This window comes from Vombatus ursinus, unplaced genomic scaffold (assembly GCF_900497805.2).
Source record: "Vombatus ursinus unplaced genomic scaffold, bare-nosed wombat genome assembly UNPS02014832.1, whole genome shotgun sequence".
NCBI lineage: Eukaryota > Metazoa > Chordata > Mammalia > Diprotodontia > Vombatidae > Vombatus > Vombatus ursinus.
Genome location: NW_020954610.1, coordinates 77,158,918 through 77,186,054, shown reverse-complemented (window position 1 = coordinate 77,186,054; position 27,137 = coordinate 77,158,918). Strand labels below are relative to the sequence as shown.

The following is a 27,137-nucleotide window of genomic DNA, read 5'->3' as shown; positions in this document are numbered from 1 at the left end:
ATGATCCAACTGCCCCTGCTGCCCCTTCTACATTGCCTGGGCTGCAGCGCCTGGCTGCTGCTGCTGGCGGGGCCCATAGCCTCGTCGGCCAGCCCAGCCGACGACAGCGCCAGGAGAGGGGACCCCTCAAGCTCGGGGAGCGACGAGGTGCAGCGCCAGCCGCACGACTCGTCGTACGGCACCTTCGCCAGCGAGTTCTATGACCTTCGCTACTTGTCCGAGGAGGGTGAGGCTGCGGGTCCACGGTGGGGGGGATGGGGAAAGGGAGGAATAAAAAGGGGGGGCAGGACGCAGGGAATGAGGGGGGCTGGGAATAAGGGATGGGAGGGCTGGGAGTAAGGGATGGGGAGCTAGGAGAAGGGGCTAGGTGTTGGGAGAAGGGGATAGGGGTGGGGAGACCACCCGGAGATCACCAGGGACAATGGCCTTGAGTGGGGGCGGAGAAGGGGCAGAAGAGGAACTGGGAGAAGGGGCGAGCTGGCCCCGGGGACCTCTGGCTGGGGAATAGAGGAAAGAGATGTGCTACCTGGGGAGGGGAATGGGGCAGATGGGAAGGAGTAGGTTGGTGGTACTGGGAATCAGATGGGCTTGGAGGCTCTGTCTCCCTCCCCTCTGCCCTGCTTTCTGTGCTGCGGAGGCGGGGGAGAAAGAGATGGAGGATGTCGAGCCTAGAATCCTCTGCAGGATTGGCATGGATTGGTTGTTGTCTGGGCTAGCGACAGAGGTTGAGGAGCTAGCTCTAGCTTCACTGACTGAACCCCACCCCCTTTCCGCAGCCCCCCCAGGGGGTGGTGCGGGAACTGAGGCTAGGTTCACTGCCAGTGTTCTCCCCAAGCCTCATCCAAGCTGCATTTTCATTATCCCTTGCTATCAGGAGCTTTGGGGAAAATAAAAATCCTATACCTTCCTTGAGCTGTTTTAAAACATCTCCTCATTACAGTATCTTCTTAATATCATGTTGCCATTGTTTTCTCCCTTAGACATCATATCATATCATCCTTCCCATGCTTCCAACCCCACCTCATTCCCTTTCCCACCAATTTTATCCAGCATTTTTACCCACCTTCGGTGTGTCCTGCCATCATTCAGGGCTACCAACCCAGCCCCTGTTCATCTAGTTGAGATTTTCTTTGTGTGGGTTTTCGCACTAGCCCAGTCTTTGAGAAGGTTGCTTGCCTCAGAGAGTGAGACCCAGCCTGCCCTCCTTATTGTGTAAAAGGTATATCTACCTTTACAAAGAATATGGGCAACATTTAATATTTCCCTGGCATCTTGAAAAATCGTTCCTTTTCTATAAAATGTGAAAGAAACACATTTGAGGTTAAAATGTAGGTTGTTGATAATAACAAAGGACATTTGTAACTACAAATAATTATCAGAAACAGGTCCATTTCTGAAATTAATCAATAAATAGTTATATTCTATGGATTTAACACCCTGCGAGGTGCTTTAGCATACCAAAGACGTGCATGGCATTGTTCTTATCCACCTAATTAGGGACTGAGACATACCCGTAAAACAGTCTGTGAACATGACAAAATTACATACATATGATTTTGGGGGGAGGCCAGAACTGTGATTTCATAAGGGACTTCCAAGAAGGAAATTCCCTTTACTAATGCAGATTGGCATTTTTCTATAATTTATAGCTGCCAAAAAACTTAAATGATTTGCCCAGATTGAGAATTGTATAATACAGGTAATAGTGAAAAGAACAAAAACATCAGTGTGGACTGGATTAGGAAAGGATTCAAACAGAATGTAGGATTGGAGTGAGACATAAGGAATATAGGCTGTAAATGAACAAAGAGGAGTGGAAGATTCACTTCAGGGAGGTAGAACAGCATGAGCAAACACTGGAAGCAGATATGAAGTGATATGTGATGGGGTGGGAGGGATGCGGAGAGAGGCAGTATGCAGAACAAGGAGGGGCTCCCGACTGGTATGATCCGTTCATGTTAGAGAATGGTGGGAAATCATTTGGATATGAATACAGCCTCAAAAAGGCAAAAGGGCGTGGATTGAGAGGATGTGGTAAGCAGTTGGAAGCCATTTTAGGTTCTCATTTAGGGGACTGACATGTACAAAGTAGTATTTGAGAAAGAATGATCCCGCAGCAGTGTGTGGGCCGCATTGGAGGAGGATGGAGACTGGAGTCAGAAACACCAGTTAGGAAGCTCTTGGATTATTCTAGGTTCAACTTATTTTTCGGCAATTTCTTTTTCTCCCGTTTTATTCAAGGGCAATAGGTACAGGTGATAAGAGAGAGAATTCCAAGCATGGGGAACAGCTTATGCAAAAGCATGGAACTGGAATGTCATATGTGGGGGACAGGAAGAAAGCCAGTTGAACTAAAATGTATTTGAAGGAGAGTGATGTATAATCATCCTGGAAAGATAGGTTGGAACTGGATTATAAAGGACCTTAAATGCCAAACAGATTAACTAGTTTCCAAGGCAACAAGGCAAGAAGGCAAGCATTTATTAAATGCTAACTACAGCTAGGTCTTGATTAGTGTGAATAATGAATCCCCTGAAGTGTTTGCTTTATTCTGATTTCAGATTTGCACTGAATATTTCAATTGGTACCATTTATCATATTTTACATATTTATAAGTTCTAATAATACAAATTCAAATACATATGACCACTTCTGGTGATCCATTATTTATACTTATCAGGATCTAGCTGCACATGCCAGGGATTATACTAAGCACTGGGGATAGGAATACAAGCAAAAACAAAGACAATTCCTGCTTCAGTGGCCTTACATTCTAACGAGGGAAGACAACACACAAAAGGGAGATGAAAAAGTGAGAAAGTGGAAATGAAGGGGGAAGGTGTCTGCGTGGCATAGGATGAAGAACTAACCAAAGGGAGAAGAGAGCCAGCATGGCAGAGAGATGTTCCAGAGCTATAGCAGTAGGTAGATGTTCCAGGACGAAGAGATTAGAAAAGTTCCAGGGTAAGGCATGGTGGCAAAGTCTAGAAACTAGAATCAGAGCTGGGAGGGCATTTATTAAGTATCTCCTTTGTGCCAGACACTGTGATGGGCACTAGGGATTACAAAGACAGAAATGAAACAGTCCCTACCCTCAAGAGTTTATATTCCATTGGGGGAAACAAATGTGTATACATATGTGTTCACAAAATACATACAAAATAATTGAAATTTCATTTCAGAAGAAGGCACAAACATCTGGTGGGATCAGGAAAGGCCTCTGCTGGAGGTTGAAACTTGAGCTGAGCTTTGATGGAAAATTGATATTCTGAGAGGTTGTAGTGAGGAGGGAGAACATTCTAGGTTTGACAAATAGCCTATGCAAAGATATGGAGTTGAGATGTCAGTTGTGAGGAATAGAAAAGGAGGTTAATTTGACTGGAATGTAGAATATTTGAAAGAGAATATTATATAATCAACCTAGAAAAATAGGGTGGAGCCAGTTTGTGAGGCAATTTAAGTGCCAAATACAGAAATTTGTATTTGATCCTAGAGGCAAAAGGCAGGTGCTGGAGCTTCTTGAGAAGGGGAATGACATAGTCAGGCCTACACTATTTGGCAACTATGTGCATAGAGAAGGAAGAGACTGTAAGCCAAGACCAGTTAGGGAGCTATAGCAATAGTCTAGGTGAGAATGATGAGGGCCTGGACTAGTGTGGTTGTGATGTGAGTAGAAAGGAGATAGGCATGCGAGATGTTGAAGATGTAGCATTCACAAGTATAAACTAAATAGTGTTTAAGATTGCTTTAGTATTCTGTTCTGAGAGAAAAGAGGAAGAAACAATGAGCAGAGAAATAGAACATTCCACTAAATGTAAACTAATTTAATTCTACAACTAAACAAAAAAGATGTGAGAATTAAAACAAAAAACAAAAAACGAATATATTATATGCAGGAAACTCAATTTTTTAAAACCATTCATTCTAACTGGAAATTAAAAAGATGGGCCAAAATTTGCTTAATGCAGCTAAAACTGCCTTCAAAATGTTTTTCAGTTGCTAACAATTGCAATTATAGTCAGTGGAGCAGGATATAGATTTAGAGCTTGAAGATAACCATAGTAGGCATGCAACCTAACCCCTTAATTTTATTTATTTTTACACAAATTTTCACACTTTAAGAATTATAATCAAATTTTATTTTTTTAATTACCACGCATTTATTTTTCTCTCTTCTACATCTCCCTCTTTCCCATACTGGGGTGGGGTGGGGGAATAAAAGAAAAACAAACACTTTTAATAAATATACATAGTCAAGTAAAACAAATACCCACATTGGCCATATCAAAAAATGTGTATTTCATTCTACATATTAATTCATCACTATCCAGAAGCAGGTCATATTCTTTACTATTGGTCCTCTGGAATCATGATTGCTCATTGCATTAATCAGAGTTCTTAAATCTTTTATAATTATTCATTTTTGAAATTTTTCTCCTGGTATTGCTCACTTCAGTCTGCATCATTTGATACAAGTCTTCCCAGGCTTCTCTAAACCTGTCTCTTTCATCATTTCTTGTAACACAATAGTGTTCCATTATATTACATATGCCATTATTTGTTCAACCATTCCCCAATTGATCAACCCTCTCACTTTAGAGATGAGGAAACTGAGGACTAGAGATGGAAGCATCATGGTATAATGGAAATTGCAATGGATTTGGAATCACAGCACCTGAGTTCAAATTCTGTCTCTGATCCTTAATGTCTGTTTGGTGTAGGAGAAGTCAATTTTTTTTGGCCTCGATTACTTCATTTATAAAATGATGGGGTTAAATTAGATAAAAGTTACGTCCCTTCCAGTCTTTGATTATGTGATTTCTATGAAAGGATCTATGAAATAGGAAATGTAGATGCTCTGATTCCAAATCACAGAATCTCTGAGTTGGAAAGTATCTCAGAGGTCATCTAGTCATGCCTAAACAAGAATCCACTCTACAATATACCTTACAAGTTGTACAACTTTTCCCTGAAGACCTCTAGTGAGTGGGAACCCACTTCCTATTAAAGCAGCCCATCCCACTTGTGAATAGTTCTCATTGTTATGAGCAAATTTTTCCTTGCGGCATGCCTCAACTTGCCTCAGCCCATTGCTCCTAATACTGTCCCCTAGAATCAAACAGAATAAGTTAAATCTCTCTTTCACATGACCATAGACTTTCAGATACTTGGAGATAACTATGTTGTACCTTCTCACTTTTCTTAAGTCTTTTCTTCTTTAGACTAAGCATCTTCAGTTCCTTAAACCAATCCTCCTACAGCAAGAGGCCTTAATCATCATGGATGTCTTCCTCTGGATGGTCTCCCATTTACAAATATCCCTTAAATATGATAACTAGGACTGAACACTCTACTCCAGATGCAGTCCAATCAGTGCAAAATACAAAGCAACTGTCACCTCTGTAGATCTGGACAATGTGCCTCTCAATGCAACCTAAGATTATATTAGCTTTTTTTTAACTTCAATATCATACTATTAATATTATTGAGATTATAGCCCACTAAAACACCTAGATCTTTTTCATATGAACCACTTTTTGATCATGTCTCTCCCATCTTGTATTTGTGAAGTTGATTTTTTGGATCAAAGTGTAAGACTTTACATTTATTCCTAAATTTCATGAGAGCTATTTATTAAATTCAGTTCATGTTCTAGCCTGTAGAGATAATTTTGGATCCTGACTCTATGTGTTTATTATCTCTCTTAGTTTTGTGTCATCTGCAAATTTGATAAGCATGCCGTCTGTGCCCTCATTCAAGTCATTCTTAGAAATGGTAAATAGTATAGAGCCAAGGATAGATCCCCGAGAGCCACTTCTGGTGACTTCTTTTCAAGTTATCTTTGAACTATTTTTTCAAAAAGAAATTTACCTCTTTGCATTTAACTCTCTAAATCACCTCATTTACTACCTATACTTTTTGCATTTGTGTGAATACATTTGTAGCTATGGGTTTTATTGCTGACTCCTTTCTTAGATTTCCTTGTCTTTGAATATGGGGGTGTCTGTCCTATAATTCTTCATTCTACATTGTAACTACTCTCTGTAGTATCTAGCTTGGTAGATAAACATAGGCAATTTTCTCCCTCCTCCTTCCATTTCTTTATAAGCTGTTTTGAATTTGATTTTTTTATATTCCAAATAAATACTTTTTTAACCATTCTTTGTTAGCAACACTTCATCCTTGCCCAAGAACCTAATATTCCTATATTTTAATTCATGGTCCAGAAATAACAAACCCATTTTCAGATACCATCTGCTTAACCCAAATTTTCTCTTCTTTTCTTTGATATGCAGCAATACTAAAATAGTATCTATATCCTAAGGTCTCAGGTTTCTTGCCCAAGACTTCATAGTACTTAGCAACATTCTCTGGATTGCTTCTAGCTAGCATGATTATTTTTGCCCGTATGAATCACCTGAAATGAATAGTAGTCATCTAGTTTTACAAGTCTTGAGAAGTTCTCCACCTTAATCTGGCTTTATGGATATAGAAGGAAAATACCGAAGACTTTCTTATTGTTGTCAGGTCAACATATATCTGTCTTAGGACTTTTTCAGCAAAGAGTCACTAATCCCTGCCACCTGTCTATTTTTCTCTTGACTTGTATTTCATCACTTCATGGAAAACACACAGCACCTCTCTCCTCAGAGGGTCTAGCTCTTCAGGAAGAGCCTAATGTCTATCACTTAGTTCCAAGTACTCAGTGGTCCTTCATTTTCTTCTCTGTGTAACATTCTCCCACTCTTTAACCATTTGACAAGATTCCCCTTTATCATATTATATCACTTTCTTTTTTTGGTTTTTGAAACCCTTCTTCTATTTTTTCAATTCACTCACAATCTGGAGAGTGGAGTCCTACTTTACATTTTCTTCTAGGTGGGAGAGCAGCCTACATTTTGGACATAGATAAGAGTTAACTTGGTAGCAGCAGAAAGACAAATAGAGTACATTCTGCGAATCCCATTGCATATTTCTCCCTGCCTTCCATGCTTCCAGGACTTTGTCAAACTAAAAGGTCTTGTAGTCAACTTCCTTGTAGAACTGAAAATAATAATGGTAATAAAAACTGAAGATAATGTGACCAAGTATTACTTCCCCCAAAAAACCAATTTGTGGTGATGTAAAGCAATGGAATAATCTGGAAAGATAATATGGACACACATGATCAAAAGGAGAGAAGGACATTTCTCTTTCTCTCCAGAAGTGACTCTTTTTAAAAAGATTATTTTTATATATATTTTTGTTTTTACATCACCTACATTTCCAACTGTATCACTCTCCACCTCCCATAGAACTATCCCTTATAATAAAGGAGGCAAAAGGAAGAAAAAGGTTTAGCAAAATTAACCAACGTATCAAAAAAGTCTGGCATTATATACAGTATTCCATACCTATGATCCCCCACCTTTGCAAAGAAGCAGGAGGATGTGCCTTCTCTCATTTCTTCTTCAGCCAAATGTGGTCATAATAATTTCATAGCATATAGCTTCAATTATTTAGTTTTTTATTTATGTGTTGTAATCATTATATGTAATATATGTGTGCATGTATATATTTGCATATATTTACACACAAAATTTTCATTTTTTGCCTACTTCACTAAAAGTGACTCTAATTAGAAACACAGGGTTAGAGAATAGACTTATTGTTTCATTAGAATAGGTGTTTCCCAAAGAAATATTTCAGTGGATTTGTAATCTCATCAATGTGGGTATTCATTCGAATGTTGCAGATTGCAACCCATCCATATTTTATCATCCTGTGTGACTCATCCATGTCCTCCCATAAATCCTGCATTAAAGGTTGTACAACATGCTGGGACCTCCCTCTATACCTTATATCAGTATATGACAGGGCACCATGTAGGTTGTCCATCTGTTTTCCCCCACACTCTCTACATGACCATTCACCTTCTTTTCCAAGGATAGATCTCATGGATAATATCCTTTAGGCCACTTCTTGCATGCAAATTGTCAGTGATTATATGATACAACCTGTTTGTACTCACCATACATCTCACCTTTGCCCTCCAGATCACCTGCAATTTTTGACTCTTTGGATATTGTAGTTTTCCCTGATTTGCCAACATCTAGCATCACCATAAAAATAGTGATAATAAAAAAGAGGGTTTTTTTTTTTAGGGAAAAGCTTTTGGTCATTGAACATGCTGAGAAATTTCCCCAAACAAATCTAGTTCATTCTCTTCCTGCAATTGAATTCTGTTCCCAGATCATCATCCATCTGCCATATCTGTCCATGATATACATATTGATAAACCATCTAAATGGACTATCCATCTAACTGTGTATCATAGACTGAAAATTAGGCATTCTTCATCCACTTGATTTTTCCTATATGGGTTGTTAGACCAAACTTATTTTGAGTGATTGTCAATATTATTTAGGAGACTTTGTAGTGTTCCAGGATGTGATACAATCAGCACAATATCATCCTCAAACAGGAACATCTGGAGGACTTCACCATCTCTAAGGAATCCCTCTTCTACTTGGACTCTTTCCTGGACATAGTCCATGAAAATGGCAAACATTTTTGGTGAGCATTTGACTCCCTATTTTGTTCTACACTTGATATTAATAATCAGAGCATTATTTTAAAAAGTTATTTTGTGGTTACATCTATTAAAGTATCATGTATGCACTTAACATATGCATAGGAGACATCTTGTTGGTGAAGAGCCTTTAAAAAATTAAATGATTGTCAACAAAAAATAAATACAATGGTACTTTGTATTTGCTGCACCTTCCTGTCAAGTGTGTCATGTGGTCTGCTACAGTATATAATTTGCAAAAGCCTGCCTATTCCCATTTCATATTTGCATCTCAGATATCATGGATACATGTAGATCATTTTCATGAAAAAGTTTTAGTGATGGAAAGTAGATATATGGATCACTAGTTATTATCTTCTCAATTGCCCTTCTAGGTAGTAGTACTGCCCATATTTTTTTCCAATCATTGTGTCTTCCCCTTTCTCAAATGTCTTGAGAATTGATCCCTCAGTGCCCTCAAAATTTTGCTGCCTCCATCACGGATGTCCTTTGTATATTACATCTGCACCAGCTACTCTTTCCATTTTCATTTTCTTTAGTAACATTGCTACTTCTTCATTTAGCACATCGGGGATTGTTGTTCCACTTTCATTGATGAAGGAAATTGTTATAGAAAATTTGATATTTTCCACTTTTCAGCTGTTTGTTGCTCTTCCAGTTTCATCTTTAAATACTCTTTGGATGATCTGGATTAACTGGGCCTCACACCAACTCTCTGAAAATTTGATTTTCCTTCCAATACTTCTAGATGTTTTATCTGGGGATACTGACATAATCTTCCACTAACTCTTCCTTAAGGTTTAGTGAATGGCATTATATTTTAAACCAGTGTTGCCCTTGGCCACCACATTTCTCTACTTGATAAGGAAACCAAGTACTTATTGAATGAGGCTCTTTTAGCCTTTTCATTTTGAAAATTGTTTTACATCATTTAAATTTTCATAATAAAGAATAATAACTAATGTCATTGACTTTTTCTTTGTCTCTTTCCCATTTTTCAGCATCAATAATTTGACTAAAGAGATCAGATTTAAACTGTATTAATTGCATACCATAACTCCTCATCTTCATCTTTTCTGTCAAATACTAATTTTAATCTTTGCTCTAACAAGTCAATGATCTAACTGTATACACAGATGGATGACTTAGAAATTACTCCCATATTGATATATAATTCCTTGTCTGTTAAGATACAGCCATTTCATTGGGGGTGGGAGGGGAGTTCACCATGTCCAATACCTTCTAATTGTCTGCTAACAGAAAGTTTTCATGACATATAGACCTATTTATTTCGTGAATTTTGCAAGCTTTTGACCTTTTTCATGTCTATCCTGGGCCATTTTTTCCAACATTTTTTTTATCTGCTCCTTATGTCCATCTTCACATCGAAGCTGCCAAGTATTAGTACATACATTGATTTTATTTGGAGGCTCTTACTGAGTTTTTCATAGAATTTTCTGCCTCCTCATTTCAACAACAAATATTGGTACATAAGCTGAAGTTATCTTCAGTTATTTTCACTGTTGTCTTCTTCTTCATTTCCATCATGAGCACTGCAAAGACAGATGACTAAGTGACCCATGAAATGATGTTCCTTGATGCCTTTGGATACAACACCTCTAGTTCATTTATTTGCCTCTCCAAGTTCTCCCAGAAGAACTTGTGAGCCATATTCATTTAGCTGCAACTTCCTTATATCTTTTGGAGTTTTTATAATAGTAATATCAATATGATTAAGTTTCTCCAGTAGTATATTGACATGTATTTTTTAGACAAGAATCTCATATCAAAATTACCAATATTTGATACTCTATTACAATAGAAAAATATTATAATATTTGTAGTGGCCTAAAATTATGATTCTTAGCACCCTCTGGCCCTTTCTGGCCACACCACCAAAGTGCTACAGAATCAGAAGAGCCCAAAACAGAGCTATTTTGTATTTTCCTTTGTTTCATGAGTTGCCATGGACAAAGAATTCATCACCATGTGGACAGCCTATTGGTAATAAGCCCTTACATACTTATCTATGCTGGTCCTCAAACCAAAGACACAGTCTCACTGGGACTATACTCAAAGCCTTTTTCCGGCATGATAGACCCTGCCAAGGCTGGTACTCTGTTGTCATAGCCTTCAAGAATGTGGTGTTAATGATCATGCCACAGTTTAATCTCAGAATGGAATAAGACAGAAAAATGATACAGATAATGCACAGAATTTTGTCAGCAACAAAATTGTGGTGTTTCAATATATCAGAAACGAAGGGAAAGACCATCACTGAATCATAGTTTTATGAACTGAGCTATTTAAAACAAAGCATGGAAAAATACATTGTAAGTAAAAACAATGCATATAAAATACTACTGAGATGAATTCTAAATATCATATTACAACATAATGAGAAATGAAAGCTCAATATGATTCACATATATAATGTAAAAAGTGGCTCATTTTTTGTTCCTTTCTATCTTTACATGAGCAAGATCAGAAAAATAATTCTATGTGGGGTTTTTTTAAGCTTGACTCTAAGATGATTAGAAAATAAAGGCAGCAGGGAGAGGAAAGAAACTAGATACTAAAATTCTATTAACAGAATAAGAAAGGATAAGAAAATAGGACAGCTTGGCCCAGGTGGGTGACAGTACTAGCTGTAACATAAAATAAAACTTGACAAGTAGATTATTCAATTACAAAACAAAGTATTATGTAAAGTCTGAGGAGGAAGGTTATAATTGTCACAGGGTTGGGATGGGGGGGGGTGCAGGGAGGAAAACAGGCTCGGAAGGAACAGGAAAGGTTTTTGGGAAGAGACAGTTCTTGAGCTGAGCTTTAAGAGAGTGATAGAATCTAAAAGGCAAGGAGGGAGGAAAACGTCATTCTAAGCCTACGGAACAGTGTGGGCAAAGGTAGAGAGGTAGAAAAGTATAACTAATGTTCAGACGGTACACAGTAGTCTAGATTTGCTGAAGCATAGAGGTAAGGTGATGCCAGTTTATAGAATATCTTGAATATCATATTGAGAGGTTAGAACTTTACTTGGCAAGGCAATAGGGAGCCCCTGAAAATTTCTGAGCATAGAATTACATGACCACTGCTATCTTAAGAAAGATTAGTCTGGCAGAAAGATTATTCTGACTAATCACGTTCAATTGTTTAAAGATTCTAAGTATGTAAATTTAAGTCATTAAGGCATCATTTCAAGGGATAGATGAAGAGGAAAAAAATGAGTCAGATGCTAAAATGATGTAGGGAGATGGAAAGAGCACTTAAAAGGTGGGAGGCAATGGCAGCTATGCTATTATGATGAATATAAAGATAAATGGTGTATATTTGCAATGCAAAGTAGAGAGAAGGGTGAGGAATCTGTGATATAATCAGTCAGTCAATCAACAAGCATTTATTATGTGCATTTTATGTGCCAGATGCTGTGCTAAAAGCTCAGAACAAAAGAAAAGCAAAAAACACAGCACCTGTCCTCATGGAGTTCACAATCTAATAGAAGTGCCACATAAGATTAAGATTTCCCCCTAAGGCAAAAGGTGACAAGAAGGCCAAAATTTTGATGAAGTAGGTTAGTAGAAGGTAGAGGGCTATTCAGGAAAACCACATTTTTCACTTGAGTGAGGACATGGAGGAAACCCTTTAAATCCAATAGTATTATGCTTTTTGATCTAAAAATTAAATTATTTAAATTATTTAAAAATTAAAAATATCTTATGCTGAAAATGAATAATTTTGTTTCTGATAGTCTTATGCCAGATGAGCAGACTAAAGAGTTTTTCTTCTACATCCCTTAAGCACCACAAAATAATTTGAATTCTTGGGATAGCTTTAGAGTCCACTTTGGCTTTTCCAAATCTCAACAAGATTGGACTTTTCTTTGGCCAGCTTGATCTAGAACCACACCACTTTAAAGGCATTAACTGCCTTAGAAAGAACTTTTTTTTTTCCTTGGGGATTTCCACATACCTGATTGGCTATGTACAGCTGTTGGGCCATGTGAACAACAAATGAAATATTAACTATTGTTCTTTATTGTTAAAGAGTGATCACATCCCAACTTTAAGCATATGGGGCTTCTTATATAATTAAAGATGTAACAAATGGAGAGGAAAGCAGAACAAGAAAGGAACCTTCCCATGCTTTTTTTTTTTAATCCTTGAAGGCAAAAGATGTTCAGTTTAAAAATATATGCATATATATTTTTATCCAAAATGTATGGGATTCCCTGTAATGCAGGGCCAAAAGGAAAGGATATTTAGGAAGATTGCTGATTTAGCACTTTCTTTATACTGCTTTTAAAAGCTCCTCTATCTTGAAATCACTGGATTATTGTATAGCAGGATCTGTCCCTGCTTTGTTTGAGTTCACGCTTTCCTCTGAAAGTGGGACTGACACAAAATTGCTAAGTTTCCTAGAAATATCAGAGAAATGGGCCTTTACCACCCTACTGAATGCTTTCCTTCAGAAGGGCAAGGTACACTAACTCTTCATGGAACCATGACCTAGCCACATAGACAATGTATCCTCCCTAAGGAAAGCTTTCACACAAACCTCCATCCTCAGCAAGTGTATTCATTGGCTCTTTTCCATATCTGTGCCCTCTTTCGGGTGGAGATATCATATGGCAGGTCATACTCTACTTTTATATATTAGTGCAGGGCCTATGTGTACAGGTAAATCTATTTGTACGTAAGACTGAGTCAACAAGTGCATTTGTTACACTTTCTTTCTTCTCTCATCCCTGTTATAGGGAGAATTAGACTAATTAAAGTTAGTCGTAGAAGGTCTGAACATTTCTAGATGTTTGTGTGGTGATGCATAGAAATTATATTTTCAAAATAAATGCTTTTTGAAAAGACCATCACTGTACTTATGATATTCTAACAAATATTTATTCTGATTGTCCAGGTTATCCTTTCCCTACTGCTCCTCCTGTGGACCCATTTGCCAAAATCAAAGTGGATGACTGTGGAAAGACTAAGGGGTGCTTTAGGTTTGTAGTACAAAAAAATTTAAGGTTGTAAAATATATTGATTTTTCAAAATATTGTTTCAGTTACATGTATAATCTAGAAATGAGTACTTATGACCTATGGCTATTCAATTTGACTATAATCAATGAATTTTTATTACTGTGCTAAAAGGGTAGGGGGAAGTAAAGTATAAAGCATGATTTCTGGCTTCAAGAAACCTGCAAGGTCGGTGGGGAGAGAAAGACTAACACAATGAACCAATTAGGTAACAGTACACAACATGATAACAGTACAAAATTAAGTTATAAATTGTATGGTATAGGCAAGAAGTATCCAAGCAATTAAGCTTGGTTTTGACCATGTTGAATTTGAAGATGGACGTTTAGGTACTGAGTTCCATTAGGTAGCTGGAGATATAGGGCGAGAGCTCCGAAGAGTGGATGGAATGAGAAATAAATGGACTAAGAGAGTACTCACACAACACAGTACCTTGTACATAATGAAAACTCAATAAATATTAGTTAAATGAATTAATGAACTTAATGAGACAGAGGAGAAAGAGAAGTCAGAGAGAGAGCAATAAGAGGTATGAGAAGTATCAGGACAATGTATCATGAAAACCAAAGAAGAAGATAGCTAGAGGATGCTCCATGGGGAAGAAAGGTCTTGATCTGGTCCTTGGGGGATAAACAGAAGGCGATTTCTACAGTCAGAGAGGAGAGGGAGGGGCATTCTAAGCCAGAGAACAACGTGGCTACAGGCACAGACACAGGAATGAGAATGACGCATTCAAGGGACAACGAAGACATTACCCTGACTAGACCAGAGAGTGGAGTAGTAGGAAATTAGCTGGATTGCAAAAGACGAGACAAATCACGAAAGGTCTTGAATGCCAAACGGTTTAGATTTGATGCCATAGGCCAGAGGGATCCAACAGGCTACTTTGCAGCCTGCAACACTCAAAGGGAGGCCTGAACCAGATTAAAATGTAATTCTTGTATTTTAAAATGTAAGTTTTACATTTTACTATGTAGCAAATATTAATACAAAATATTGAACAAATAATATTGAACAAAGTAAATAAAGCCATTTCTATTCCAGTTTGACACTGCTGCTGTAGTAGGCAATAGGAAGCATTTGAAGTGTTTTAAGCAGAGAACAGGGAGGAATTGGTGATTGACTAATGTAGGGTAAGAAGAAGAGAGATATATCCAAGATGACTCCAAGATTTCAAGTTAGGGTTACTGGGAGAATAATGATGCCATTGAATGAGATGGGACAGTAGGGGGTAAAGAATGAGGTCAATTTTCATTCATTCATTCAACAAGCTTTTATTATTGGTGAAAAGTCCAGATGAAAATGTCCAGGAGGCAGTTGGGGATTTGAAATTGTATCTCGATGAAGAGATAGAACTAGACATGTAGATTTGGGAGTTGTCGATTTAAAAGATTCACTTGAAGTTATGAACATGAATGAGCTTTGCAAGGAAGAGAGGGAAATAAGAACAGAGCTAGTACAGTGCTGAGCTAGGAGTCAGGAAGACCAGGGTTCAAATCCTGCCTTGGGCATTTACTAGCTGTGTCTAGAGAGTGACTAGGCACACCTTTTAAACTCCTGGTGTTTTACATGCCTCATCTGTAAACTGAAGGACTCAGTGGTCTCTGAGATCACTTTCAGCTCTATATCTATGATCCAATGATGAATGCTTACAATGAGGGAGTAGGAAGAGGAAGGAAATAAATATTTCTTAAATGCCTACTATGTGCCAGGCACTGTGCAGTGTGCTTTACAAGTATTATCTTATTTGATCCTCACAGCAATCCTAGGAGGTAGACACTATTATTTTCCTCATTTTTGAGGCAGACAGTAATTAAGTGACTTACCCAGAGTCACATAGCTAGTAAGCCTCTGAGGCCAGATTTGAATTCAGTTCTTACTGACTCTGGACCTAGTGCTTTATCCACTATTCCACCTAGTTGCTTCTAGATGAAAAGAAAGAGCCAGAGTAGAAAGTGATGAAGAAGTCAGAGAGATGTTATTAGACCAAGCAAAACAAACCCAATTCACTTGCACATGAAGCCTTTCAAATATTTGCACACCACTATCCCATCCATTCTATATCTTCTTTTTTCCAAGCTAAACATCCCCAATTCTGTCAACAGTTCCTTTTATGGTGTGGTTTCCATTTGTCCACTGCCTTGTGAGTAATAGGCTTTAACTTTCACACGCAAACAACTACATAAGGAAATGCTGACTGAACTAATCAGCATTCAAAAGGAAACTTATACTGGCATTTTGCAAATTGTCATGATCTCTGAGAAAAATCTCTTTATATGTCTGTATGTGTATTTGTGCCAGGTACTACATATACATATATATGAACCCCTTTAGCAGTTAATATATCATGTGATATATAATTTAATCTACACATATATGCATGTATATTAGCAGGGGTTAGCAGGACCAGGCATTAAGTAACTTGCCCAAGATCACACAACCACTATGTGTCAGAGGTAAGACCTGAACCCAAGTCTTCCTGGCTTGAAGATTAGGTCTCCTCCACAAAACTGTGCTCCTCTCTTATGTATGTATACATACATATTGTATAAGGCAGCTAGAGGACACAGTGGTTAGAGCATTGGACCTGCAGTCAGAAAGACCCGAGTTCAAATTCAGCTTCAGAGAGTAGCTAGCTGTGTGAGTTTAAATAAATCACTTGACCTCTTTCTGACTCAGTTTCCTTATCTATAAAATAAGGATAGTAATAGTACCTACTTCCAGGTTTGTTGTGAGGATAAAATGAGATAATATTTGTAAAGTGCTTTGGAAACCTTAAATCGCTATGTAAATACTAGTTGTTGTTGGTGGTGGTGGGTGTTGTTACCTCCCCCAGGTATAAAGTGGCAAAGCTGAGGTGTGACCCTGACTCCAAATTCATAGTTCTTTCCACCTCTCTTTCAGTTAGCCATCGTAATTAGCCATATGACATCTTTTTTTTCCTCGCCACTAGAGGGAGATATTTCCTCTTGGCGTTCCATCTGGCTCAGTAGAAAACCAAAGTTCCTTCAAATTTCTCTCTTCCTTTGGAGAGCCTTGTTTCTTACCTTCTGGACATCCAATTCTTATGGCCTTGCCCCAGTACTCTAGCTTCAGTTACCCATAAAAACACAAGTTCTTTTCCCAGAGGTCTTCTGATATTCATATGTAGCTTATAAGGACTTATTTCTGAATCTCTACTCTCTTCTGCCCTACCCTTCCACTCACTGAGCTCCTTGGAATCTGCACGCTATCATTTGCCATCTCCTCTTCATCTTTGTTTTTTGTTTGTTTGTTTAGTAGTTTTCAGTTGTGTCCAATTCTTCATGACACCTTTTCGGGGTTTTCTTGGTAAAGATAATTGCAGTGGTTTGCCATTTCCTTCTCCAGCTCATTTTACAGATGAAGAAATTGAGGCAAACACGGTTAAGTGATTTGCCCAGGTCACATAGCTAGTAAGTGTCTGAAGCTGGATTTGAACTCAGGTCTTCCTGACTTTAATCCCAGCATTTTATCCACTTAGCCACCTAGCTGCCCCCTCTTTATCCTAGATCTGAACAAGTTCAGTACCTGACTTCTTTTCCATAACAATCCCTGTTCTCATACTTGTGGTCTTCAGTGAAAACAGTAGTATATCTTTGGCCTCCTCCTTCATCAATTTCCTCATTTCCTATGACCTCTGTCTTCATTCTTCTTTCAGCCACCCACCTTGTAGTCATACCTTAGATCTCATAATCACCTAAAACTGCCATTTCCATGATCATGAACTCTGAAATTCTCCTGGGTGATTAAAATCTTTTTTTATTTCTCCTCTGCCTTATTCTTCCTAAACTTATCTCTTTGACCTTACCACAATTTCTAGTTCCTCTACTGTACCCTATTCTCTCAGTACATTACCTCTGCTCTAACCTCCTTTCAAAGTCTTGACCCTATAGTTGACAAGTTCAACCATATATAATCTTCTATCCTTGAATATCTTTCCTCAGTGTCTTACTACCACCCTATTTCTGATTCTCAATCCTGGGTCACAGCCCATGCAAGCAAATGCCACTGGAGGAAATTCACCTGGAGGAAATCTCTGGACACGTCTGGAATTACAGGGTCCACTACAAATACATCTTATCAGATCTGAACAGAATCCTCACTGCTACAGGATGATCCTATTCTTCCTTGGCTAACTATTACGTTTCCCTTAGCAGCTTTTCCAAAATGTTTCTTTCCTTTTCAAGTCTCTTACAGAACTCCCTCCTCCAGTCTCTCTTAGCATATGACCTTGCCTCCTATTTTACTGAAAAAATAAAGGTCATAAGTCATGAGCTCACTCATCTCCCCTATTCTATCCATACATCAAAACTATTCTGCATTTTACCTATCCTGTCCTCCTTGACTTCATTCTGTGAAAAGAAAGTAGGCCTTCTCCTTATCAAAGCCAACCCCACTCCTTGCATTCTTGATTCCATCCTCCCTTTTGGGAGCTTGCCCCTTCAATCATTCCACACTCCAACTTCAGCCTCTCCTTATCTACTGACATCTCCACCACTGTATACAAACATGACCCCTTCCTAAAAATAAATATATAAATAAAAAGAAAGGATTTTAAAAAATCTTTCATTTAATAAGTCTAATCAATTCTACCTCTATAATATCTCCAAATCTGTTCCCTTCTCTCCACTCACAAAGCCAGTACCTTACTTTAGGCCCTCATTACCTCTCTCTAGGCTGCTGAAATAATTCCTACTAATTGTTCTGTCTACTTCTAGTCTCTTCTCCCTCTCTAACTAATCCTGTAGACATGTGTCAGATTAGCCTTCCCAATACACTGGTATACTTTCAACGCACCATGTTCAAAGCACCCTTGTTCAAAAATTTCAGTTGTTTCCTGTTGCATCTAGGATAAAATACAAACATCACGGCTTAGCATTTAAAACTCCTTGCAGTCAGGTACCAACCCATCTTTCCATATTTTCTTCATCTTCCTCCCTTTCATTCCATTCATACTGGTCTGCTAGCTTTTCCCCAGACTCAGCATCTGATCCCTGAGAATCCCATGCTCTCTTCATTTCCACAAGACAACTCAGATATCCCCTGGGGCCTTCTCTGTTTATTGCCCACCACCACCAATGTTCTTGCCTCCAAATTATCCTCCCTTTACTTTTCTGTGTACATCATGTATCCCCCAGTAATATGTAAGCCCATAGGTGATTAAAAATTGTTTGAGTCTAATGGAATTGAATCACAGTCTCAATTTACTCAGTTAGCATGGCACAAATTTAAGGGATTAAACAGCTCCTTTCAAGCATTTCTTTTTTAATTCAAAGTCTTTTTGTCCCAGGCCCTTGACCCTTAGGTTGAGAGATCTTCTAACTAGTTCACCTTATTTTTACTTTTTAGATCTAATTCACTGTTTATACTGCTAAGGCTTGCCTAGGACCTAAAACCCTGGGGATTTGGAGTTTTTAGGCTCATTTTATTTGCTGGAAAAGCAATTTATCCCTAAACTCCCTTCCAGTCCTGTAGAGTTGGCAGCTGTCTCCTAAAATCCATGTTTTCTCTCTAGCTCCTTTCTGTAGCATATATGACCATACTACGCAGAGACTTTGGTGGCAGCAGAAGAAGAGTCATGATCTGAGTCAATTGGAATCAGAAAGTACTGTAGGGAATGCAGTTGTCAGATGTCAGAGCAGCTGGTAGGTCCATAATCCAAACAGTTAAGTCAAGAGCTAAGGAGAATGTAGATGTTATAGTTGGATAGCTGGCAAGAGAGCAGAAATCTACAAAAAGCACATTCCCCAGAATTCAAAATTATGAATGGAGATAGAGAAGAAAGCACTTTGTAAACTATAAAGCACTCTAGAAATTCAAACTATGTTGAAGAAGGGGGGTAAGGCAAAGGTACGAGGTCCCATTGCTGGGGCATGGTAGAGGAAGTTCTATGCAGGCTGGAGAAGAATGAGGCGTGGCTGGCCTGAGCACCCTCCTTAAAAGGAGATCCTGTGAGGACTTATCCAGTTAGAGGAAGAGTAGTGCACAGGGGTCAGAGGATACTTCTGATACGTGAATTCCTGGGCTGAAATGAAGCTTCAGGATGAAAAGATTGGGCATGGTAGAGGAAGTCCTGAGTGTAGCCTGGAGAAGAATTACATATAATAATTACAATATAAGTGGAAAGAACAACAACAAACACACCTTGTGTGTTGTATAATTATAATAACCAATTTTAGCTCTGGGAAAGAGTTGAAAAATATACCTCCTTCCCTTCAATGCAGAGGTTGGGAATCATTGATGCAGATTATTGGATGTACAGTAAGAAATAATAAATGTTTTGATTAGTTTCACTAAACTGCTTTTTTTCCCCTCTCTTTTTTTAATCTTTACTATAAGGCATGATTCACTGGGTAGAAGAGTAGGGAGGTATTTATTTGAAAGTCAATGTGATGTAAAAATGAAATGCAGCAGTAAAATAAGGTTTTAAAAATTTGCCCAGCTACAAAATGACATAACCATTAAGATCTGCGTTGGTGAAAGGGATAGTGCACATAGAAAAAGGTATAGATCCTTAAACTACTAATGTCAGTAAATGGCCAAACCACAGATGGGCAGGTTAAAGGGAATGTTTGTGTTCAAGATTTTAGAAGAAGTAAGACCTATTTTCCTCTGTCTTCTAGGTATGGGAAACCAGGATGTACTGCAGAAACCTGTGATTATTTCCTTAGTTACCGCATGATAGGAGCTGATGTAGAATTTGAACTAAGTGCTGACACTGATGGCTGGGTGGCAGTTGGATTTTCCTCAGACAAGAAAATGGTAAGATTGAAACTGGGGCTGGAAGCTTGATGCATAGTATTATTGCTAGATTTGAAATTTGAAATTATAATCATGTTGTCCAGACTTCATTTCCTACTATTAAATGTGCAGCATGTCCCTTGTTTGATTTTTTTTCGTTCATTTGTTGGGATTTCTTACCCCCTACAAATTGAGTTTTTTAGAATTTCTTAGCAGGGCAATATCCTAGATAAAACCAAGGTGAGTATTTTAAGATTTGACTAACAATAAGCAGGTGCCTTTTTTTTGAAAAGTATATTTCAGACAAGTTAAACTTTTTTTTTTCATTTCAATGGGAACTTCAATGGGAATTCAAACACACTATCTCAAAATACTATTATCAGTCCTGAGCCTTCTCTTTGACAGACACTTGGAAATCTCCTTTGAGCTTTATTCCAGGTCACATTCTTCTCACCTGAGCAGGTTTTTCAAGAGCCCTTGGATGACAAGGCCAAATCTTAAACCCTGACACCTTATTGCTTGTACTGCCTGTTTTATGCAGTGTTTATCCCAGGAAAGCAAGGCTAGGAGTTGAGCTCCTTCAATTGTTGACTTAAGGAGGGAATCATTTTGAGAGGCAGTCAGTTTTTGTTCTTCTTTGCATCCTAAGAGTTTAACACAATGTCTGTCACATAAGTACTTAATAAATGATTGATTAAAAAAAAACAGAAAGGATTGTGTGTGTGTGTGTGTGTGAGAGAGAGAGAGAGAGAGAGACAAAGAGAGAGAGAGAGACAGAGAATTAACTAAGGAGCTTCATTTTATCAATAATAATAGCTCATATTTATATCACACTCTAATGTTTGTAAAGGAAGTTATATACATTTCCTCATTTGATCAAATCAATACTGGGTGGGAGGTGCTATTATTATCCTATTTACAGATGTAGAAAAATGAGGCCCAGAGAACTTAAGTCACTTTCTCAGGATCACATATCTCATAAATGTCTGAGGTAAGGGCAGCTAGGTGGCACAGTGGGATAGTGTACTGATCCTGGATTCAGGAAGACCTGAATTCAAATTTGACCTCAGACACTTGACACTTACTAGCTGTGTGACCCTAGGCAAGTCACTTCACTCAATTGCCTCGTGCAAAAAAAAAAAAAAGTCTGATGTAGGATTCAAATCCAGGTTTTCCTGACGTCAGGTCCAGGACTCTCCTTCCTGAACCATGCTACCTCTCAATCATGGACTATTCAATTCAGGAATCATATGGGGAAGACTACTTGCTATACCAACCCAAGATAGTCCTAATTCTCCTAAGCACTTGCCCCACACACAACAAACTACTTGATAAATATTTTGTATAGATAATTAGAGACATGTTGTCTCCTCTAATAGAAGGTATGCTCCTTGAGGGCAGGAACGTGTTTCCTTTTTGTCTTTAGATCTCTAGCTCCCAGCAATGATCCAGAGAAAGGAGAAACCAAGCTGAGCAGGAAAGAACTGACTCTAGTTCTCATCTTGTCCAAATAGGAATAGATGTAAAGACTCAGGGCAGCTAGATGGTGCAGTGGATAGAGTTCCAGGCCTAGCACCAGGAAGACTCATCTGGGTTCAAATCTGGCCTCAGACACTTACTTCAGTGACTCTGTATGACTCTAAGCAAGTCACTTAATCATGTTTGCCTCAGTTTCCTCATCTGAAAATGTGCTGGAAAAGGAACTGGCATACTATTCCAGTATCTTTGCCAAGAAAATCCCAAATGGAGTCACATAGAGTCAGACATCACTGAAATGACTAAACAGCAACAAAGATTCTGCCTCCTATCTGTGATGAATGGAAATGTCTAATAGGAACATACTCCAATATTTTCATGATTAATTATTAAATCTAAACTGTTCATCCCTAAGCATGGAGTCTGGAGCAGATGTTTTTATATGAAGCTGACCCTGGGTGAGCCGTGAGATTCCTAGCCATTAGCTGTAGCATTTGAGAACTAGAAAGTACTTTAGGGCTTACATAATCTAACCCCACTTATTTTACTTAAGGTGAAACTGAGGCCTGACTAGTTTCAGCACCTTGCTCAAGGCCACATAGTTAGATAGTGATAGAGCTGGGAGGAAAACACAGGTTTTCTTGAGTGTTTTCCTCCCTACCTTGAAAGTTAGGAGTGGCTAGCTTTTTCTAATTGTATCCCCTGTGCTTGACGCACAAGACGCTCTTAATAAATATTTTTTCATTCAGTTATTCAAGTGCTACTACATTTCTGTAGTACTTTCTGATTCCTTGAAATTGTTAGATCTCTTGTGTAAAAGAAAGGGAATTAGACAGAGAGTCATGAGAGGTTTTAGCTCTAGCTCAGCTCCTTACCTGCCATGTTTCCTCAGGCAAATGACTTCATCCCTCTAGATATCAGTTTTCTTGTTGGTAAAACAAGGGCTTTGACTAGCCAGCCTATGAGTTCTCTTTCAGCTCTAATCATGATCCTATGATCTAATGATCAAATAAATTATAAATATCCCTTTTGACTCTTATTGAGTTGCTTGTCTATGGTGTTTTAAGGGAAATTAACATTACCAACTGGAACCAGAAACCAAGACAAAAAAAATATAACAGATTCTGTCCTTTATTTTCTTCTTACCCAGGATTGGGCATGAATGAGCAGTTATGTTTCCAGTTGAAATTTCTTTGGGGCAGATCTTTCAAAAAATGCATCTCTGACTTTTTTTTCTTCTTAAACTATTTTGTTTTTAGGGTGGTGATGATGTCATGGCCTGTGTTCACGATGACAATGGCAGAGTCCGCATACAACACTTTTACAACGTTGGCCAGTGGGCCAAAGAGATCCAGAGAAACCCTGCCAGAGATGAAGAAGGCGTCTTTGAAAATAATCGTGTGACCTGCAGATTTAAACGTCCCGTGAATGTTCCCAGAGATGAAACAATAGTGGATCTTCATTTGAGCTGGTATTACTTATTTGCTTGGGGACCAGCAATTCAAGGTAAGTTGATAGTTACTAATGGAGTTCAACACCATAAGTGATTATTCTCCCCAAAATACTCAAGCTATAACTGAGCTCCTAGTGTTTGTCCAAAAGTAGAGGATACAAAAGAAATACAAAACATGGACCCTGATACAGATTCACAGAGCCATTGTTCCTTTAAGGCACAGGAGTGGGTGGGGCTACCACACCTTGATAAAAGGAGTTTGTCAACCATTTGATCAGGTGAGCTTGACAGTGATCTATCTTGGAAGTTCCTGTCTTGTTTCATGGGGATCCCAACTCAAAACCACCTTTCCTTCCCAATTTTCCCTTTTGTTCATTTGCCCAAGCTCATCACCTCTTCTTGGCACCATACTATGGACTCAGAATTTTGGCATATGATTGTGGTTGTTACCTTGGCTCTGACTCCTCAGTTCTCCTCTCTTTATTCAGCCGTACCCTCCTATATTGATGATTGCCAATAAATTTGGCTTCCTCACCATTTTGATACTACTTTCATGGCTGGAAATCCAAACAGTCAGTTCACAATGATTTTAACAAGTTGCATCTAACTAAAACCCCAATTTTTTTTTTCACATGAACTTCAGTCTAGCTACATTTCCCCCATCTTATACTTGGGCAACTGATTTTCTGAACTTCAATTCAGGACTTAACATTTATATGTGTTACACTGCATTATGGTAGATGCTACCTTCATTCATCTCTTGCCCACCTCAGGCTTCCTTATTACAAAAACTGTGGGTATGCTTTGCAGGGATGAGCCCAGGACCAGCTGCCCTGAACCATAATGAATGAAGGCATTATAGGCATAAGGAACAATTGAGCAAAACATGGAAGTAAAGAAGTGTGAAAAAGATGGCAAGTTGTACACATTGGTTGCAACATAGAGTGTGTGAAGGAGATTAATGTGAAAAGTATAGAAAGGTGGCATGATGCCAAATTGTGGGGGACCTTAAATGCCAAGCTAAGGATTTTGAACTTACCTAGTTTCAATAGGGAGTGAATGGAGGGTTTTGAGCAAAGGAATGGCATGACTAGATCTATCCCTAAAGAAGATAAATCTGGTAGTTATGGGAAAGATGACTTGGAATGGAAAGAAAGTGGTAGATGAGAAGAATTATTAGGAGTCTAGGTGGACAATATTGAGGGTTGTGATTGTCGAATATTGCACAGAAGTTAAGGAGGATGAGGGCTGGAAAAGGGCTATTAGATTTAATGATGAGGTTATTGATTACTTTTTGAGAAAGCTGTTTCAGAAAAGTGGTGGGAATAGAAACTCAGTTGCAAGAGGGTGAGATGAGTGAATAAGTGTGGGGTAACTGGGTGGCTCAGTGGATAGAGCACCAGCCCTGGAGTCAGGAGGACCTGAGTTCAAATCCAGGCACTTGACACTAACTAGCTGTATGATCCTGGGCAAGTCAGTTAACCTCATTGCCTAGCCAAAAAAAAAAAAAAAGAAAGAAAGAAACAGTGAATAAATGGTAAGAAAGTAGAAGTATTAGGTGGAGGCTACATTTTTAAGGAACTTGGCCATTAAGGAAAGGAGAAGGCTGGGACAGTAGCTGTAACTGGATAGAAGAATCAAAACAAAGCCTTTCTGGTTTACTGCCAAAGGATTTGGTGGCATTTTTTACCGTTTTCCTACCTGCCAGTGTTACTTTACTGATTCAGTCTATGGAGTTAGGAGTAGTTCAGAATTCACTTTGATATTTTATTTTGTCAACACTCTTCATTTAAAAAAAGTATAGATTGACTGAGGATCAGAACCAATAATCCAGTGTTTGCTATTTCCATCAATGTCTAAATAGTAATGGATTCTGCAGTGGATCAGATCATCAGAATTACAGTAGTGCTGGAAATTGTAAAAGAGGAAGGATCTCACCAAGAAAAATTGTTCCATATAAATACAGAGGTTGCAACTCTAAGATTCGAAAATCAGTGGTCAAGAAAAAGAAAAGGGTTGATGGAAACTAGGAGTTTATTAAGAAACCAGTCTGAGCACTTACATCTGCTTCCTTGAACTACTTGAAAAGTATTTGGTTTTCGTGGGCGTGAGTACTTCCACTAATTACATTCAAAAGAATAGAAAAATTCCTATGAGAGTGGGAATAGTCAAAGAAGGCATGTAAGAGAGAAATTAAACTTGAGCTGCTTATAGAAGGAAGTACAGGATTTAAATTGATAAGAAAAGACGGAATGAGCAAGATGTATGTGAGCAAGGTATATCTTACAAGGAGGAGCCAGTTTGGGGAATAAGAAGATTGGCAAGTAGAAGGGAGCCTGGAATTTCAACCTGAAGGGTTTGATCATAGGCTATAGGGAGCTGTTGTAGGTTACTAAACCAGAAAGTGATATGGTAAAGGCAATTAAGAGGATGAATCTGGCAGTTGTACATAGGGTGTCCTAGAGCAGGTAGAAACTCAAGATGGCAGACCAACTAGGAGACTGTTGTCACCAGGTATACAATATATCATATATCTATGGCAAAAAAAAAAATGCTTAGCAAACCATGTCTCTGAACCCTGTACCCAGAGGGGCCCTGCATTTCAAGTTTATGATAGTATATAAAGATTGGCCATATGCTTCTCACCCACTTTCCCCATTTAGGTCCTTATTGTCCTCAGTCTCTATGGTTATGGGCAAATGTTTCACTGGGAATGTTGGTGTTTCTATTTCATTAACCCTAGGGGATTCCCTAAGAAAGTAGGGCAAAGGGAAAGCCAGCACATGGTACCTCTATTATCCAATTTCAGTACAGTTAGGTCTCCTATTTCTGGCTTATCAATTTTAAAAGCAAACTTATGTAAGAGAGGTAGAGACTTCCATTGAAGCCAAGGTTGAAAGTTTCTTCCTTTTAAAATTATCTTTGGGAGAGGGTTATTAATATTCTTCTTGAAAGTGGTAAATTCTTATCAAGCTTTTGGGTAAGTTCTATGCCAAGTATAAGTAGACAGGCCACATAGCCACTTTCCTACTCTCTAAAAAAAAGTTCTGTTAGACTTTTATGCAATGGTCCATTTATGGCTATAAAACTAAGTTCCACTCAGAATTCCCTGAAAAACACAATGATAGGAGTGTAGACAGTACAAAACAGTATGAAAACAGAGAGAATAAGTCACTATCATGCACTGTTGCAACATCCTGGTATACATTCACAGTCAGTAAATTATATAAATTTTGACCTTTAAGGTCTGGCTGTCCAGCCTTTTGGGTTCTGAGGAGCCGTGTATGGTGTCAATAAGTTTAAATTACTAGAACTGGAAGAACTTTAGAGCCCAGCCACACAAGGTAAGTGACTAGTTTACCTGATGACTAAATCAATGAGAGACCGGTAGAGCTTACTCCATAGAAGATGTCTGGATGGGAGAAGAGTGTCAGAAAATGAGAAACCAGCCTGTTTCATTCATTTAAGTAGTATCCAGGAGATACTTCATTTAATTTCTGTGATAACTCCATTTCTTTATTATTCAGTCATGGATGTGAGTGTAATCCAAGCTGCTGATGCTCGCTTACTTGGCACTGAAGATTTTAAGATTCCTTGGCTGTCCAGGTATTTTGTTTTAAATCTTTATTTTTTCCAATCCTTTTCTTTTAAAGGATCTATAACTCGGCATGACATAGATTCACCACCTACATCAGAGCGCGTTGTCAGTATTTACAAGTATGAAGACATTTTTATGCCATCAGCGGCCTATCAAACCTTCTCCTCTCCATTCTGCTTGCTTCTTATTGTTGCACTGACCTTTTACTTATTGATGGGAACCCCGTAACCATAGCAGCAAAGCC

The 27,137-nt window shown here is 38.4% G+C and overlaps 1 protein-coding gene across 1 annotated transcript; it reads left to right on the top strand.

Moving 5' to 3' along the window:
- On the top strand, positions 1-27,133 carry LOC114026063 (DOMON domain-containing protein FRRS1L-like). Its single transcript, XM_027839677.1, has 5 exons — positions 1-226; positions 13,484-13,568; positions 20,249-20,387; positions 23,102-23,348; positions 26,949-27,133. The coding sequence occupies exons 1-5, from the start codon at positions 1-3 to the stop codon at positions 27,119-27,121; spliced, it is 870 nt and encodes a 289-aa protein (XP_027695478.1). The 3' UTR covers positions 27,122-27,133.
- The last annotated feature ends 4 nt before the right edge of the window (positions 27,134-27,137 follow it).

Excerpts from the sequence above, each read along its gene's own strand:
- LOC114026063 (XM_027839677.1), top strand. The coding sequence starts at position 1 with ATGATCCAACTGCCCCTGCTGCCCCTTCTACATTGCCTGGGCTGCAGC. Across the intron at positions 227-13,483 it reads TCGCTACTTGTCCGAGGAGG|GTTATCCTTTCCCTACTGCT; the intron begins GTGAGGCTGCGG and ends CTGATTGTCCAG. Across the intron at positions 20,388-23,101 it reads TTTCCTCAGACAAGAAAATG|GGTGGTGATGATGTCATGGC; the intron begins GTAAGATTGAAA and ends TTTTGTTTTTAG.